This window comes from Nycticebus coucang, chromosome 3, assembly GCF_027406575.1.
Source record: "Nycticebus coucang isolate mNycCou1 chromosome 3, mNycCou1.pri, whole genome shotgun sequence".
In the NCBI taxonomy this organism is placed as follows: domain Eukaryota; kingdom Metazoa; phylum Chordata; class Mammalia; order Primates; family Lorisidae; genus Nycticebus; species Nycticebus coucang.
Genome location: NC_069782.1, coordinates 125,672,482 through 125,691,342, shown reverse-complemented (window position 1 = coordinate 125,691,342; position 18,861 = coordinate 125,672,482). Strand labels below are relative to the sequence as shown.

At 35.5% G+C, this 18,861-nt stretch overlaps 1 protein-coding gene and 1 non-coding gene across 2 annotated transcripts in view; one reads left to right on the top strand and one right to left on the bottom strand.

Annotated features, from left to right (window-relative positions):
* Positions 1 to 13,604, top strand: part of TM9SF3 (transmembrane 9 superfamily member 3) — a 67,204-nt gene extending 53,600 nt beyond the window's left edge. The window contains exons 11-15 of the mRNA XM_053583337.1: positions 1,703 to 1,771; positions 7,040 to 7,186; positions 7,680 to 7,763; positions 7,878 to 7,954; positions 11,971 to 13,604. Of these exons, the coding sequence (XP_053439312.1) occupies positions 1,703 to 1,771; positions 7,040 to 7,186; positions 7,680 to 7,763; positions 7,878 to 7,954; positions 11,971 to 12,038 (445 nt within the window). The 3' untranslated portion in view covers positions 12,039 to 13,604. The remainder of the gene's footprint in view (positions 1 to 1,702; positions 1,772 to 7,039; positions 7,187 to 7,679; positions 7,764 to 7,877; positions 7,955 to 11,970) is intronic.
* On the bottom strand, positions 8,136 to 8,241 carry LOC128582775 (U6 spliceosomal RNA). Its single transcript, XR_008379219.1, has one exon. It is a non-coding gene; the product is annotated as a U6 spliceosomal RNA (small nuclear RNA).
* Positions 13,605 to 18,861: the final 5,257 nt, after the last annotated feature.

Sequence of the window (18,861 nt, the reverse complement as noted above, 5' to 3'; positions counted from 1 at the left end):
CTGGGCGTTGTGGCAGACGCCTGTAGTCCTAGCTACTTGGGAGGCTGAGGGGAGAGAATTGCTTAAGGGTAAGAGTTTGAGGTTGCTGTGAGCTGTGACGCCACGGCACTCTACCGAGGGTGACATAATAAGACTTGTCTCAAAAAAAAACAAAACATAGTTTATAGTTCATTCTACCAGTTACCTTTGAAATTTTGATTCTCGATGGATTTTTAATTTGAGATGATTTTTATTTTTTCAAACTTTGAACATAAAATGTAATGTGATTATTATTTTTGGTTTTTATTTTTACATTACAAATTTGAACAAAATGTGAACTCATAGTTTGCCTTTTAAAATTAGTAAGTTCAATGTTAGTGTTTATGCTATTCTATATTTGCTTTTAATCACCTGTTTGTAGAGTGATCTGTTCTAGGCTTGAGAATTGGTCATGTTCTTTTCTTTCTTTAGATTGGTGTATATGAGAGACTATCTAAAACTTTTGCATTTATTTTTTTAAAGTAAATATTTTCCTCAGTTCATGATAGACTATTAAGGATGATCAATAACCTGATGTTCACCTCATTACTGGGGAAGGTGAGGTTAAAGACAAGCATAGTCAGAAGTCACAAAAGTTCCTCTAAGTCACTAGGGCTTGTCAGGCTTTCTCACCAGAGATGGGTCACATTTTGGGGTATAATCACATGGAAACCTAAAACTAAATCCTAGATCTGGCTCTCATAGACTGTGTTACCTTGAACAGGTCACTTTTAACCTCTGTGGGTCTTGGCTCCCTGTAAAATAAGGAAAGAAGATTAGATTAAATGATTTTTAAGTTATTTTTTCAAGTCTCAACTCAGTTTCTTAGTTTGTTCATTCCAGAGATAAATTAGTTTAGTATCTTTTCTAGGTACTATGGTAGGCACTGGGAAGTCCTAGATGAATAGCTTCTGCCTGCCAGGGTGGGGTTTGGTACACACACACAGACAGTTATAATACAGAGTGGTAAGTGCTGCAGTGGAGTTACATTCAAGAAGCAGTTGGAGAAGGGAAAGATTCACCTCTCCCCAGGAGACTCAGGGAAAGCTTTCAAGGGAGAACATTTGAGCCAGGGCTTGCAGGAAGAGAAATAGATGAGAGAAGACATCCAGGTAGAGAGTTACCAATTTATAAATTGTAGTAAATGCTTCTTCAGTGAATTAATGAATTTTAAATTTTATTTTAAATTTTTTTCTTTTGTCCTCATTATAAATGAGAACTTATAATACCATAATTGTATAATTCATAGGAAAAGGAAGTATAGAGCCAAGGAGAGAGTGAGCAAAGAGATAGCAGGGCCACACTTTGGGCAATATTATTTCAGATAGTGGTTTTAAGACTCATTTTCTTTCCTTCTGGCTTCCTGTGAGTAAATGCCTAACGAGTTCTTGGAACTAGTAAATCCTGAAGAGTCCTTGAGTTCTGCCAGTGGCAATAAATTGTGTTCCTCAAATCCTTGCTTTAGCCTTTAATGCTGGAAAGAATATTCACTACAACCCATGAATAATTAAAGTCCCACCTCTGTATTTAACCTCTTCATTTTCTTCATTTTGACTTTTCTTTTTACCTGGTTTGTTTCTACCCTTTAGAGATGACGTTTTAAGTATCCAATCTACTTCCTAAATTATTAGAATTTAAGTGAAAATCATATTAGAAATTTACTATTAATTTTAATATTTTCCAGGTTCATGGAGCCTGCAGTTATTGTTTGCTTGGGAGGAATTTTACCTTTTGGCTCAATCTTTATTGAAATGTAAGTTTTTTTGTAATGTATTTATGTTTTGAGGGATTCAATTGTAATAACAGATTGCAGGGTTAGGATAGATATAGAATCATCAGATTGAAAAGCATCTAATAGAGATAGTCTGTTAGACTTGGCTTCCAGAAAGGGGTCTATGTAAACCATATAAAGGTAGTTTTCTGTTCTGTTGTCAAATATTCAGGTGAAGTTTGTACTTTTTTGTAATATTCTAGACCTTTCACCTAACAGGAGATCTTAGACATTAAAGCATAAATGCTAGAGAATGGTAGACCAGCCTTGGAGCATATGCATTATGTTAGGAATTACTAGGTTTTGTGGTATTTTTTTGAGTATTTATGAGGACCCAAGGAACTAGGTGAACCATTACCTCCTAGTTAGTCTAGGCCCTGCCATCTTTCCACGCATAGTCATTCCTAGGTTCCTTCTGAAGAGGCCTGCAGGAGTACTGGGAAGTGTGTGTGTATGTGGGGGTGGGAGGTATGCCACTTTGTGCCCACTCAGGATGCTTTGTATCTGCATCCTTTGTCACCACTGCAGAATATAAGCCTTTCTTTTTCTCAGCCCGTGTCCCAGTGTCCCTTGATGAGAATGCTCTGGTTACTTTAGGCAAGATAATTCTTTGTCTAGGACTTTCTGAAATACTGTAGTCATGCACCCTGGGCTCCTGCCCCCAAATGCCAATCCTTGTGACAACTCGAAATACACTTGTATGTTTCCAGATGCTCCACTGCTGAATCTCCTCTGTACAGTTAGTAGGAGCCTCCTTAACAGGCATGATTGGATTTGATAGTTGGTCAACTGAAAAAGTTGGCTTATGTGAAGGAATTACTTAAAAAGATACATGCGTAACATTTTAAAACAACTGAAAGTATACTCTTCACTGATTCATTTTTATTTTTAATTTTTAGAGGCAGAGTCTCTCTTTGTTACCAGACTAAAGTACAGTGGTGCAGTCACAGCTCACTGTAACCTCAAACTCCTGGGCTTAAGTGATCTTCCTGCCTCAGCCTCTTGAGTAGCTAGGACTGCAGGCACGTTGCCACCCTTCCTGGCTAATTTATTTTTTATTTTTTTATTTTTTATAAGATAGGTCTTGTTATGTTGCCCAAGCTGATGTTGAACTTTTAGTCTCAAGCATTCCTCCTGCCTTGGCCTCCCAAAGTTCTGGGCTTATAGGCATGAGCCACTGTGCCTGGCCTGACTTTTTTTTTTTAAATATAGAGCTAAAGTCTTGTCTTTGATTTCTGTCTACTGATTGGAGTTTCCATTGTTTTTCCTTTGACATTCATAATACAGCTTCTGTGTTTTCCAACCATATAAAACCAGTTTAAAAGAACAAAGTCTGAAACATTTTCAGTACAGAATTCTACATGTGTATATTTGTACCCAGTCTTTTATGACCATCTTACCCATATCTAATCTTACAACTTTTTAAAGTGACTCACCCTTATTGAATCTTTCCAAAGCGTTGAAGATAATTTTCATAGAAACCACGCATCTTTTTTTGTTCCCATGTTTATTGGTTTATGTAATATTTAATTTAGTCAGTTTAGTTTCTAACAGGTACAACTGACATAGATACAGGCCAACTCCTTGTTGTCACCTGCCAGCTGCAAGTGTGCTATGGGCGTTAGTAGACAGGGGTTGGAGTATGTGTCACTGTAACTCGCAGTTTAATAAAGCCAGTTCGGGAACAACTTCTGGAGTTTCAGTCTGACTCCGCTTTGTGTCCTCACCTGCACTCACTTGCGACTCCCTACTACTCTTATCTCTAGTACTTCTGGGTCACATTTCTTCCTGTTTTCTCAGGCACTGTGTTCCATAGATAGCTTCTCTGCTGTTTCTTTAAGTTCTCTTCTATTTTGACTATCCTCAAATACATTCTCCTCCTAGTAATCAAAGTGATCTTTTTAAAATATCACTCTAATCATGTCACTTCTTTGCTAAAAACCTCTCATTTTCATTTCATTGAAATGAGTCATTTTCATTGAAACGAGACGCCAGCTTCAAATGTGGTTATTAGTAATAGTAAGAACTGGCCTGTTCACCTCTCCAACTTGATATCTTAGTTCTTGCCCCTTCCTACAAAGTACTGGCCATATCGAATTACTTTGAGTTTTTCACAATGCAGTGCCTTCTCTTATTTGCTGGCTTTTGCCTTTGCTTCTAGCTCACCTCACCCCATATATTATGCCTTTTATGATTCTTCTCATTACTGTCTCCCCTAAAGCCTCATCCAGCCAAAATGCCCCTCGTAATGTGCATTGATGTAGCACATCACAGCATACCACAATCCTTTACTGGTGTTTCCCCACCAGCCAGTAATCTTAAGAGTAGACACTTTGTTGCCTTCACAGTTTTGTTCTCACTGCTGTCCTGATAGGTGATAGGGGCTCTATAAATATTTGTTGAAAGAATGAATGATGATTAAATAACAAAGAGAAGAGGACAAGAAAAAGAAGAGGCGGAAAGGCTTTGTTCTAATTTAATGATGACTTGATAACAGATTTAGTGTAAAGGATCTTTTTCTTTTTTTTTTATAGGAATATTTATACTGTATTTTATTTTTTTCTTTATTTTTTTTAAATTTATTTATTTTTATTCTTAAATCATAGCTGTGTACATTAGTGCAATCAAGGGGTACAATGTGCGGGTTTCATATACAATCTGAAATATTCTCATCACGCTGTTCAACGTAGCCTTCATGGCATTTTCTTAGTTACTGTATGTAGGCATTTGTATTCTGCATTTAGTAAGTTTCGCCTGTACCCATTGTAAGATGCACTGTAAATGTGGCCCCACCCATTATCCTCCCTTCACCAAACCTCCCCCCTCCCTTCCCCTTCCTTGGCCCTTTCCCCATAGTCTTGTGCTATAGTTGGGTTATAGCCTTCATGTGAAAGCTATAATTTAGCTTCATAGTAGAGCTGAGTACATTGGATACTTTTTCTTCCATTCCTGAGATACTTTGCTAAGAAGAATATGTTCCAGCTCCATCCATGTAAACATGAAAGAGGTAAAGTCTCCATCTTTCTTTAAGGCTACGTAATATTCCATGGTATACATGTACCACAATTTGCTAGTCCATTCGTGGGTCGATGGACACTTGGGCTTCTTCCATGACTTAGCAATTATGAGTTGGGCTGCAATAAACATTCTGGTACAGATGTCTTTGTTATATTGTGACTTTTGGTCTTCTGGATATAAACCTAGTAAAGGAATTACAGGATCAAATGGCAGGTCTGTCTTTAGGTCTCTAAGTATTCTCCAAACATCCTTCCAGAAGGAACGTATTAGTGTGCATTTCTACCAGCAGTGTAGAAGTGTACCCTTTTCTCCACATCCACGCCAGCATCTCTGGTTTTGGGATTTTGTTATGTGGGCTAGTCTTACTGGGTTAGGTGATACCTCAGAGTAGTTTTGATTTGCATTTATCTGATGATTAAGGATGATGAACTTTTTTTCATGTGTTTGTAGATCGTGCGTCTGTCTTCTTTAGAGAAGTTTCTCTTCAAATCCCTTGCCCACCTTCAGATGGGGTCACGTGTTCCTTTCTTGCTAATACGTTTGAGTTCTCTGTGGATTCTGGTTATTAGACCTTTATCGGAGGTATAACCTGCAAATATTTTCTCCCATTCTGAGGGCTTTCTGCTTGTCTTACTTACAGTGTTCTTAGCTGTGCAGAAGCTTTTTAGTTTGATCAGGTCCCAGTAGTGTATTTTTGATACTGCTTCAATTGCCTGGGGAGTCCTCCTCATAAAATATTCACCCAGGCAGATTCCTTCAAGAGTTTTCCCTGCACTTTCTTCAAGTATTTTTATAGTTTCATGTCTTAAGTTTAAATCTTTTATCCAGTGAGAGTCTATCTTAGTTAATGGTGAAAGGTGTGGGTCCAGTTTCAATTTTCTACAGGTTGCCAGCCAGTTTACCCAGCACCATTTGTTAAATAGGGAATCTTTTCCCCACTGAATGTTTTTAATTGGCTTGTCAAAGATCAAATAACGGTAAGTAGCTGGATTCATTTCTTGGTTCTCTATTCTGTTCCAGACATCTACTTCTCTGCTTTTGTGCCAGTACCATGCTGTTTTGATCACTATCAATTTATAGTACAGTCTCAGGTCTGGTAGCGTGATTCCTCCTGCTTTGTTTTTATTGCTCAGTAATGTTTTGGCTATTCGAGGTTTTTTCTGATTCCATATAAAACGAAGTGTTATTTTTTCAAGATGTTTAAAATATGACAATGGAGCTTTAATAGGAATTGCATTAAAATTATATATTGCTTTGGGTAGTATGGACATTTTAACAATGTTGATTCTTCCCAGCCATGAGCATGGTATGTTTTTCCATTTGTTAACATCTTCAGATAGTTCTTCCCTTAAAGTTTCATAGTTCTCTTTGTAGAGATCTTTCACGTCCTTTGTGAGGTATACCCCCAAATATTTCATCTTCTTTGGCACTACTGTGAAAGGAATAGAGTCCTTGACTGTTTTTTCGGCTTGGTTATTGTTGGTATACATAAAGGCTACAGATTTATGGGTGTTGATTTTGTAGCCTGAGACATTGCTGTATTCCTTGATCACTTCTAAAAGTTTTGTGGTAAAATCCCTAGTGTTTTCCGGATATACGATCATATCATCTGCGAAGAGTGAAAGTTTGATCTCTTCTGACCCTATGTGGATACCCTTGATCGCCTTTTCTTCCCTAATTGCAATGGCTAAAACTTTAAAGGATCTTTTTCTTAATGAAAAATTTTAATGCCCTTTACAGTACTCTGAAGATAGCATGAATCTTTTTTAGGCTTCTTTTTCTAATTATCTTCTTTTCCTAATTGTATACATTATTACTCTATCAAACTTATTTTTCTATTTAATAGGGTATTTTATAAAATACAAAAATACATCACTTGAATAGAGTATCTACAAAGTGAAAGAATAAGGGAATTAACATTATTTTATAATTATGGATTTTCAGCTATTTTTGTTTCTTTTCCATATTTTACTCCTTTATGTTTCTGATTTATTCCGTTTGATTGGAGGTGACTGCCTTCTCTTAAAGAATCTGTTCTTGAAAAATTATACAAGAAAATATTTTTGAGAGAATTTTAGAGGATTTAATAGATCCTCTAAAACTGTTGGAAGTTAACCTTAGAGAAAAAATTGAGGTTCAAGTGAGGCAAAAGTGAGAAGTAAGGTGTAAGAAGAGCAGAGTGACTTCACGGGTGATGACTGGAAATCTCTGCTTTCCTTGCCTTTTATGTAGGTATTTTATCTTCACATCTTTTTGGGCGTATAAGATCTATTACGTCTACGGCTTCATGATGCTGGTGCTTGTGATCCTGTGCATCGTGACTGTCTGCGTGACCATTGTGTGCACATATTTCCTACTAAACGCAGAGGATTATAGGTGGTAAGAACCCATTTGGGGGAAGGAACTTTGGCATCCTGTTTTAAAATACGATGTGCTTTGAAGTCTGTTGAGTAAAAGATCTGTATAAAAGAAATTTTGCTCCTTAAGATAGTGGAGGGATTTTTTTTTTTCCAGTGGTAAAAATGATGAAGATTTTAGAGGGAATAATATCAGCCAATTTTTTTTATATCAATGAGGGGTACTATGTTAGAAAAATTTTTACAAATTGCTTAATATGGAAATATTTTTACAAAGCATTACTCCATTTTAAACATGAGGCTTAGATACGAAAAAGGAAATAGTATATTTAAGGTCAGAATTCAGGATCTTTCCTTCCAATTCTTAGGCTCTCTTTTTGTTGGTACATTTAAGGTGCCATACATGTGACTTTTTTTAATATGCAGAATTTAAAAAGATGTTTTTTATAAATTTTTTTGCTTTAAAATCTTTGTTTTAGTGCCATGCATTCAAAGGAGTTATTTCTTTCCCTCAGGCAATGGACAAGTTTTCTCTCTGCTGCATCAACTGCAATCTATGTTTACATGTATTCCTTTTACTACTATTTTTTCAAAACAAAGTAAGTGGAGACATTTTTTTATTTTACTGAATTTGTCCTTTTAATACTAAAATTGAAGGCCTTAATATGGAAAATAAAAGTGGATATACTATATATAGTTTTGTTTTATTTCAGGATGTATGGCTTATTTCAAACATCATTTTACTTTGGATATATGGCGGTATTTAGCACAGCCTTGGGGATAATGTGTGGTAAGTTTTAAAATTCTTTGGATATCACTGAGTAAATCTAAGTTTATTAGAATCCAAAAAATACCGTAATTGGAAATAAAGAAATTCCGTTCTGTTGTTTGATCAGGAACATCTCAAAATAAACCCAAGAGCGTATTCTTCCTCCGAACCTAACTTATCACCTCATTAATTTCCTCTAATTTTTTTAATCAAATGCTTTACAAATTTGCATGTCATCCTTGTGCAGGGACCATGCTGATCTTCTCTGTATCATTTCATTTTTCTGTATGTGCTGCCAGAATGAGCACATTGATTTCTTTTTTATAGAAATTCTAATGATTCTGTATAGTACAGAATTCTGTACCACAATTAGTTTCTCATTCATGTTGAGAGTTAGCCTTTTTAAAATAAAGCTTAGGTTCATGATGTAGGCAAGTTCAGGTGTTGCTGAATGATTTCTATTTGCAAGATTTTTGTACTCTTCATGAAGGTGCCAGTATCCAGGAGGTAGCGCAGTCGATTGGTTCTGAGTGCCTACTTAGGGGCCTGCAGGCTGGGCTGCAGTTCTGGCTGTGCTTTGTGTGTGCTTCGTGCCTTGATCCAGTTCCCTAAGCTCTCCAAGCCTTTGTAAAATGGTGATAATACCACTGTTTCTTGGGTCTATCTCAGTCTTTGCTATTACTTGCCATTGGCTATTTGTCTGTCTTTCTATCTGTCTATCATTCTACCTTTAGCTACAGGCCAGGCAATGGAATAAAGAAGATGCAATAATCTTGTTGAAAGCGGGTCCTGGTTCGACATCTGAAGATACCTTTGGGGTGCCAAGATTACTTTGTTTCTCCATCAAAGGGGTCTGTTTAGTTAATATATGCCGTGTGTGATCATTAGTGCACACGTACAGATGAGGTTGACTATAGTGAAACTAACTCCCCAAGCTATGAGGGAAGACAGTTATCTATATTATACTCACAGGTTTTATTTATAGCTGTTGTGGTAGCCATTTTCTGTGATAAATTAATTAACCAAACCAACTTTGAGGGAAAGATGACTAGGGCCTGAGTGTTAAAACTAAATCATGTCATGCCGGAACTGTCCCTATTCTTAGGCATTCAGAAGGTTCCTTTAGTATTATTAGCCATCCTTTTTTAGAATATGGCTCACTGGGCTCCCCTTTATTAATCTGAGATTTTTCTTGATTATCACCAGCATTCAGTCAGGTATAGAATTATGTGATTAAGCCAAGAGTTAAATTTCTTTTTTTTTTTTGACTTAACTTTTTCTTATATGTGATCTTAGGACGACCTAGAGGGGTAACATCTTGACATTTACAAAGATAATGAAATGAATTCAGCTAAATTTTTTGAGTGCTTTTCCTGTTGAAATTTCATCTTGCTGCCTGAAAATCTTGGCACCTTTATAGTTCCCTGCTGTTCTGGCAGTGTCCCAGCATTTATTATTTAATGGGTTTATGTGCCTTTAGTGCTTCATATTTCTAAGGGGAGAGAAACTATTCAGACTAGAACTGATTAAAATGTTATAACACAAAAATTATATATACTCATCATTTTATGTTGCTAAAATGCTTAAGTTGTAATTAACAGAAAAATATTTGTTGATTTTTTTTTTTGGAATGTAGAAAAAAGAAATGACTGTTAAGGTGGGATATTATGAGCATAGCATTTTTGTTTTAAGGAAATTAAAAGTGCATTTCTATTCCTAAGATATTTATTTTTCTAGAGAGCATATTCAATATCCTATTTTTATAAAGGTGTATTTTTATAAGTTTATTCTTGAGGTACTCATAAGGTTGGAAAAATTACTCTCTAGGTTGATACTATTTTGATTTTAAGCATATCTGCTCAAAGGGGAACAATGTTTTATAGGTCTGGAAAATTGGATTTGGTTATTGGACTAGTGTTATATTATGCCAGTTAAATTTTTGGTGCTAATTAAAATTTTATAGATGTTTTTATGTTCTAAGGATCCAGGTTTATTTTTACAAAATTGAATGCTTTTTCTCCTACCCTGTAAAGAATCATTTTATAATGATTTCAGAACGCATTATCAGTATTTTGAAGTGCAATATTATTATTTCATATTATAAAAGAAGTATCTAGTTATTATAAAAGTAAGTGGAAATAAGTTTGCTTTGTCATTTTGGTGAGGGGTTTGGTATTTTTCATATTTAATAATGGGAAATTTTCAAATACATAGAAAAATAGGGACAGTAATATATATCGTGAGTCCCCATGTACTGGACAGTTACCATTAGCTTATCAACTCGTGGCCATTGTTTTCTTTTGTTTATTTATATCCTCACCTAACCCCCTTATATTCTGACATGAATCTTAGACCTTATGTTATTTCAATTGCTAATATATATATATATCAAAATATAATTCCTTAAAATGATGCACAGTTTGTATTCAAATTTATCTCACCTGTAACTCTTTTGATATGGTTTATTTGCATCAGGTAAGGTCCTTGCATTACTTGGTTAAAATGTCTCTTAAGGGGGCAGCGCCTGTGGCTCAAAGGAGTAGGGCACTGGCCCTATATACCAGAGGTGGCGGGTTCAAACCCAGCACCGGCCAAAAACTGCAAAAAAGGTCTCTTAAGGCTCTTCTAATCTACAGGTGTTATCTCTCTTTTCCCTTGTAATTTATTTTAAAAACTTAAAAAAAAATTCCTATAGAGTTTTCCATACTCAGGATTTGACTGATTATGTCCCTCACATGTCATTTAATATTTCTCCATGTGTCTCCCTCTGCTCCATATTTCCTGTAAAGTGGTAGACTTAACAAGTTGTTTATAAACTTAACAAGGGGCACATAATTTTTATTTCTCTTTCTTTGTGAGGTCAACAGACATTGATAATTATTACCTGGCTTATTTAATTAGTGATTGTACTGTTGTGTTGATCTTTTACATTTATTAGCTGGGATACTTCTATAAGGAGAACCTTCCTTTCATCAACCATTTGGTTACCTTGAGGTACAGTTCATACATACACAAGGCAAGATACATGCTTGTTTCCTTTCATTCACCGACTGGGTGAATAAAAGTTGATTCTAAGGTGACCGGTTAGGCGCACGTCTCTGTGTGTGTGTGTGTGTGTGTGTGTGTGTGTGTGTGTATGTGTGTGTACCATCATTAACTCATGGAAGAGTTAATTTTAAACTTCGAATAATATTGGGCTATGTGGTAAATTCCTAAGTCCAATGGAGAATTTTCTTTGATAGTTCAATGACCAGTTGTCTTGTTTTAAAGATCCCTTAGTATTTGCAGTAAAGTACTATCCAGTTCATTCATTCATTAAACAAATATTTATTGAGTGTCTTACCATGTTGTCAGGTACTCTTTAGACTCAGAAAGTAGATACTTCATTTAACAAAACAAATACTCTGCTTTCTGGCATTTAGAGCCCCATTTGAAGCTTTATTTAAAAATGTTTCAAAACGTGTGATCTGCTTACCTATATCTTTTGTCTGTTCCCTCAAATATGTCATCCTTTGTTTAAACCACACAGCATCTGTAACTTAAACATATAAAAGAAACCATCAGAAAATGCCTCTTCTCTAGAACTTCACATGCTATTGGGCCATGGTTCTCTGACCTTTGCTGAGAGAATTCCGCATCTTATCCCTTAGGTTTTGGGAACATACATCAATAGTGCCGTAATGATGCAGAATAATAGATGCTCAAATGAAAGAAGACATGTTTTTTTTTTCATTTAACATGTTTTTTGCTATTATCAAATTATCCTTGTTTTATACAAAACGTATTTTAATTCCCTTGTTACTGATTATACAACAAATAATTGTTACTTCTAAAAAAATTACATTAGGTTAGAATTGGTGTATGATGGTAACAGGTGATTTGCAAAGTAAAGGACACAGTTTTAGTAAGTTCACTGACAATGCTAACATAACAGCATCTTGAATAACATTCCAGAGCAGAGATCATTTTGTGTTTATAAATTTATGGACACTGCTCTGTATGTTTTTGTTTCAAAATATCTTATTTTATTTTTGCAGGAGCGATTGGTTACATGGGAACAAGTGCCTTTGTCCGAAAAATCTATACTAATGTGAAAATTGACTAGAGACCCAAGAAAACCTGGAACTTCGGATCAATTTCTTTTTCAAAGGGGTGGAACTTGCACAGCAAAAAAAGCGCAAGAAGAGATTTGGGCTTTAACACTGGGTACTTTGTGGGTCTCTCTTTCGTGGATGGCTTAAAGTAACATCTATTTCCATTGATCCTATGTTCTTACTGACTGCTTTCTCCAACTGTTCACAGCAAATGCTTGGATTTTATGCAGTAGGCATTACTACAGTACATGGCTAATCTTCCCAAAAACTAGCTCATTAAAGATGAAATAGACCGGCTCTCTTCAGTGAAGAGGACAAATAGTTTATTTAAAGCATTTGTTCCAATAAAATAAATAGAGGGAAACTTGGATGCTAAAATTACATGAATAGGAATCTTCCTGGTACTTAGAGTTTCTACATTATTGAAAAATGATGTTCCAGAAAGATTACTTTTTTTTTTCTCTTATTTTTACTGCCATCATCGACCTATTGTGGGACATTTTTATATATTGAACGTGGGTTCTTTTTTGACTTTGTTTTCCCAATCCAACTGCATCCTTTTTTTAACAGAGAGAATTAAAAAATATTAAGTCCTGCATGTAATATATCTGCTTAGTTGGACCAACTTCCCATTTATTTATCTTGAAACTATCCTGTTACATCTTAATTCCATCCAAAGAAGATACAGTCTGAAGATAGAGATGTATTCTCTACAATGCAATTTACTGTACAGTTAGAAAGCAAAGTGTTAAATGGAGAAGATACTTGTTTTTATTAAACATTTTGAGATTTAGATAAATTACATTTTAACTGAATGTCTAAAGTGATTATCTTTTTTCCCCCCCAAGTTAGTCTTACATCTTTTTTGGGTTTGAATGAAGGCTTTAAATAAGAAATTATTAAAAACAAGGGGGGTGGGTAATAACTGTATATAACATTAAATAATGTAACGTAGGTGTAGATTCCCAAATGCATTTGGATGTACAGATTGACTATGGAGTACCTTTTTCTGATGATGATTGGTGTAGAAATGTGTGAATTTGGGTGGCTTTTTACATCTTGCCTACCATTGCATGAAACATTGGGGTTTCTTCAAAATGTGTGTGTCATACTTCTTTTGGGAGGGGGGTTGTTTTCTTCTCTTTTCTTTTTGAGACTCCTGTAGGAGCTGAATTTGTAATTTAGAAACACTTAATTTTGTTAATCCTGTCTGGGACACCTAAGTAACATCTGAAGCATTATTGCTTTAGGATGTTCAAATAAAATTTCCTGACCAAATTGTTTTGTGGAAATAGATGTGTTTGCAATTTGAACGGCAATATTACTAAAGGCCATTTAAAGAAATATATAATGGACTATGCTTTTCTAATATAGGGGACCCACACTTAAAATCCCCAAACTTGCTTACATCTAGATTAGTTGTAAAGTCACAGAGTGAATAACTAGCCCTTTGATTGAAATTGTGGCACAAAATCTGTTCAGGTTGTTGTACCGTGTATAGTGGGGCTGGGGTACAAGTAGTTAGCTTACTATTGGATGAGCAAGTAAAAGTTACAGTTTCCTAGGAGAAGTGAGTTTAGTTTTGAATACATCCTTCTGGGACTAACCATAATGTGAAGTTTTTCTAGAACCACTGAGTTTCTAGCTTAATAGTTTGCTATGCAAATGAGCACCTAAAACAATACTCTGTATATTGGTATTTTTGGAAGGACTCAAAACAGCTGTTCTAGACCTTAATTTTGAAACTTATGCCATTAATAGTTAACGTAATATATTTTCATTACAAAATGTTTCTATAAATTGATGGACTCCCCATCCTACATTGTGGCATGTAAGTCCTAGAAACACCGAAAAGTATGATTTCTTACCACTGAAGTATGGTTGATGTGAACAATAGAAACTTGATGAGAAGCTGTAGGTAAATCCTCCTCTTCAAGCCAAAATTTTATATTAAACATAATCTGTTGGTTCTTATGTTTTCTCTTCCTTCTCTCTTGTGTTTAAGACCTTATAAAAAGCTAAAATTCAATATTTAAATTACTTACATTTCTTTTTAGTTGCATGTGCAGTACTTCTAGCATATCAACACATAGTCTGATGGGAGTATAAATTGGACAGTAAGCTTTTGTTTTAATAAATTGAAATTTGTTTTATGTTTTATGAATCTTGCAGGTTTTTAAAAATGGGTAGGTTAACTGCTTTTAGGTGCACCAATTCTACTAAATTGAGCTCTATTTGAAATTCTTTGGAATTTGCAGTGAAAAAGAATTTTCTAATTTACAATTACATTAACAGCACTAAAATGAATATAAATCACCTTGAAAAGTCTTTTAGAAAAGGACTTGTATTGGTTTATGGCTTCATAGAGGGGCTGAATAAATGTGTTTATGTGTCTTGAAGAACATGTAATTGACAGGTGGTTTGGCTACCTAGGTATAGAATAGAAAATAGAGTATTATTTAAGTTAATTGAAGGCTGGGATTTTTTTCTTTTTTACCACATTAATGCTGTGTGTCTTCCATTTGTTTAACATCATTTGCTCAACTTAACTGATGCTTTGAACAGTACCAGACACTAAGGATAAACTTTCTCTGCATATCTTTTCAGCATACTTCTACTGACCTGAAGTTTGGCTTCATTACTAGTTGACATCATTATATGTATATCTTAGTATAAGAGTAGGATAAGGTGGAAATATAAAATAATGGTTAAAGGAATGGTAAAGCATTCTTAAGTATATCATGTTGGGCTCCTAGATAATACTGGATTTGCCCATAAATCAAACCCCATACTCTTAGAATTCATTATATTGTGGTGATATCTGAACATAGTGAATGCTATGCTCAGGTATTTTCCTTAAGTGTGGGTGGACCTCTAGATTATAAAGTTGGTTCCTGCAAATTCCACTTCTTCCAAAAGCTACTTTTCTTAGAGTTTATTTACAAATTGTATTCGTTTTGATAAAACTTTTGTTTCCTAAATGTTTATTCACCACGGTATGCCAAATGTCTTGCAAATAAATGTTATTAAAAACTTCCTGAATTTATAAATGTGAAAAAGAGAAAGTGTATTAATGTAATTTGTTCAGGAAAAGCTACATACTGAAGGGGCTTCAGTGTATGAATTCGGTGGGGAAGGGGGACCCTATTTGTAATCTATACCCCGTAGTTCTATCTGGGTTTTAAGGTTAGATTTCAGTGTGTTTTAGTGCTTCATTCTGTTGATTTATTGGAACATATGATAAATAGGAGTAGTGACATACAAAAACACAAGTATTTATTAATGTTTTATATTTTCATTAAAATTATATAGGAAGCTAAATTTTAGTAATCAAGGTGTCGAAGAGATAAGAGAAGTGAAAACTTATGAAGATTGTTTGGAAGTGTGGACAGAAATAGACTAGATTATAGGTAGGGCAGATCACAAAGTTAACATATACCTGGTGAAATTTTTAGAACTTTTCCTCAAAGACATCTGATTTGACATTCCTACTGGAGCTGTAGACAGAAATGTGCAAAGACAAAAGTAAACAAAATTAAGTTCTTATTTCGCTATTAGAGGGAATGGAAATAAAGAAACTTGTTAAATCTGCTTATTTTGAACTATTGGTGCGCTAGACTTGCCAGTAATTGATAACATAGCCTAGTGTGTATTTACTCCGGTTCATCAATTTAGGTCATTTGAAAATTATAAACAGTGTACGTAAGAGCTTAAGGCAAGGAAGAAGTAACATGGAACTCTTATTAGAAGGACAACAAAGCATTCTCGGAAAAGCAGTTCTACTTGGGCTTTTTCAGTTGTATCAAACAATCTATAAATTTCCATAAAGCACAGGCAGGCAGTCACAGAATTGGAAGGAAACAATTACAGCTTGATGGTTACTTCCATTTTGTCTACGCCCTTGGTTTGTGTAGGCCTATTCTGACTGGCTTTTTAGTAATAGAAATTCAGTATATAATGTATCAAATACCCTTGAGGTTCTAATATGTCTGTTCACTTATCTGAAGTTGGATTTTTAAAAAGTAATAAAAAATTAAAGTTACTTCCTTTGATGCTTTCTTTCCATTTTCACGTAGGTAAACCAAGCCTAAGGGATAAGCCACTATTACTGGCATGCATATGAAGAAATTACTGATGGCTCTCCACACTTAAATAAAGCAGAGGTCTGCAAATATTTTCTGTAAAGGGCCCGTAAATATTTTAGACCTCGTAGGGCCATACAGTCTCTTGTCAAAACTATGGTTAACAGCTCAAAAGCAGCCATAGTAAACAGACATAAAATAATGAGCATGGCTATGGTCCAGGGTGACTTTTCTAAAACAGTCGGTGGGGCATACTTTTGGTAACCCTTGAAATGAAGGATTTAAAATACAAGGTTTGATTTTTCCCCAAAAAATTTATGTTTAAAAAAGTATTTTTTTTTTTTTTTTAAGAGACAAGAGTCTCACTCTATCACCCTCGGTAGAGTGCTGTGGCGTCACAGCTCACAGCAACCTCCAACTCCTGGGCTTAGGCAATTCTCTTGCTTTAGCCTCCCAAGTACCTGGGATTACAGGCGCATGCCATGATGCCCGGCTATAAAAAAGTATTTTTAATGTACCGAAAAGTTGAAAGAATGGTGTAATGAATAAGGTTTATCTTTTTTGAAAATAATTTTCTTTTAATTTTTTCTTGTATAACAAATCTGATGCCTACACTCAAACCCCACCATTCCCTACACCTATCATTCTGATTGATAATGCATTGCATTTGCCTAGTATTTACTACTTTTTACAAGCAGTTTTACATATGTTCCCTTACAACCATCCTGTGAGACTGGTAGTCAGTCACATTTTGTAGATAAAGTAGGGCAGTAGAAGGAGCTCTTAATTTTAGCCCTGAAGTCATTAAGTTAGGGCCCTGTTGTCTAGGGTACAGTATGTTAGAAGTCACATTGAAAATTAATGTTTTGTACAAATGGAGAGGATTATTTTACTGTGTTACATTGAAATCAGAGGCTAATTGCTCCAATTCTATTTGTACTTTTGTTTTTCATCTTCACATGTAAGTATTTTAAAAAATTTTTTTTATCAACCTCCTTGGTTATTTTCTCCTCCTAGTCTTTTTAGCTACCTTAGTCAACACCTAAACTTGGCAATTTCAGTTAGCCAAATAGTTTTAATTGGTACAAATTACTTCTGATCTCTTTAGTGAACATTTTTTGTCTAGTTGGAAAATAAAGAGTAGAAGAGAATGTTACGCAGCCAATTTCATTTCAGAGTGAACTATTTTATGAAATGTAATATCTACAATATAATATTAGGAAAGGGGGAATAAACTTACATTGGGACATGTGGAATCAATGTAGTCTACACATGTATTTATTAAGTATTTGATTATTTAAAATGATTTTTCTTTTCAAAGGTATGCTTAATGTGACAGGAGTTTCACATGAAAAGAAAATGAGGGAGATGGTTGTAGGGAGAAGTTTATTTGAGTGATTTTAACTGGTCAATGTTATGTGACGAACATGTGGCCTTCTAGGTCTGTAAATGTGGCCTTTTGACTGAACCCAAATTTTGTAGAACAAATCCTTTTATTAAAAGGGACACAGCAGAGAAAGATGATGCTTTTTTTGCCTCCTTTGGCACTTAGAAAGGAACATTCTTAAAGTCAAAAGGCTGCAGGTTCCCCAACCCTGGATGACTAGGATAGTAAGACTTAATCTTAAAGGTCAGTGAAAGGAAGGAAGGGTCTAGAGAGACACCTGGAAGGTGTTTCCAAGTTGGGGTCGAGAGAGGTCTCCTATACTTCAGAACAGTGGAGTAGGGCAGACCTGAATAGCTAAGTGTCACAGATGTGGTTGCTGGCGCGAGGATGCCGGCCGCATTGTTATCAAGATGCCCCAGTCATCCCTAGGATGACTACAAGGTGTTCAATGCAACAAAAGTATAATATGAAGGTGGTATGAGCCAAGGCTGGAAGGATAAAAGCCTGATGGTGGATGAGGTCCTGGTATGCCACCTGAGGTGCCTGGATAAAGGTTTTTGAGAGGGAGGAAGGGTTTTCAGCAGCTGTTAAAAGCAATATTTAAAATTTTTAATTACCTTCTCCAAAGAACTCAGTACCATCTTGGTGGGCAGCAACATAAACAAAGGAATGAACTAGCAGGTGAGAGTGCCCATTTGATTCTGGAGGTTGTGTTTCTTGCACTGGAGGAGATTATGATCATGCATAGTGGCCTGGAAAGGCAAAACGAGAAGTGGCTGAGATGTAGTAGTTAAGGAGGATAAAACTTGGTAGACTTGAAGAGCTCCAAGAGTGGCTGTAAGAGAACCCAGTTAGCCTGGGCCTAGGTGTACAGATGGAATGAGAAGTTACCTGAACCTAGATTAGAGTTTAAAAATGGTGAGTGAAATCAGGAACTTACAGAAAAGGTGAGAAAAGTTATTAAACATCACTTTCAATCATTCCTTTCTAACCTTTCTATTATGATCCAAATATTTGTTGCTGTTTGTTGGTTGATACCACATCTAAACTGGCCTTCTGACATAAAACTGTGCAGCTTGCTCACCCAGCAGCTCCACTGTCTTCAAAACATTTGGACAAAGGGTATGGGTGAGATGACCCGGCAGTTACCCACTAGGTAGGTATGGAGGCAATATAAGCTCACAACCTCTAATGTCTGTTTTACAGAGGAATTCACTGCTAATGAGGAAGCCAGTTGGCTATTTTTCTAGTGCCATCTGGAGACCTGGAAGTGTCAGAGAAGTTTGTTAGGTCTTTTAGATGTTGACTCTGTGGACTTCTCTACTGACAGGTGGTGGCCTTCACTGGGGTGATGCAGAGGACTGT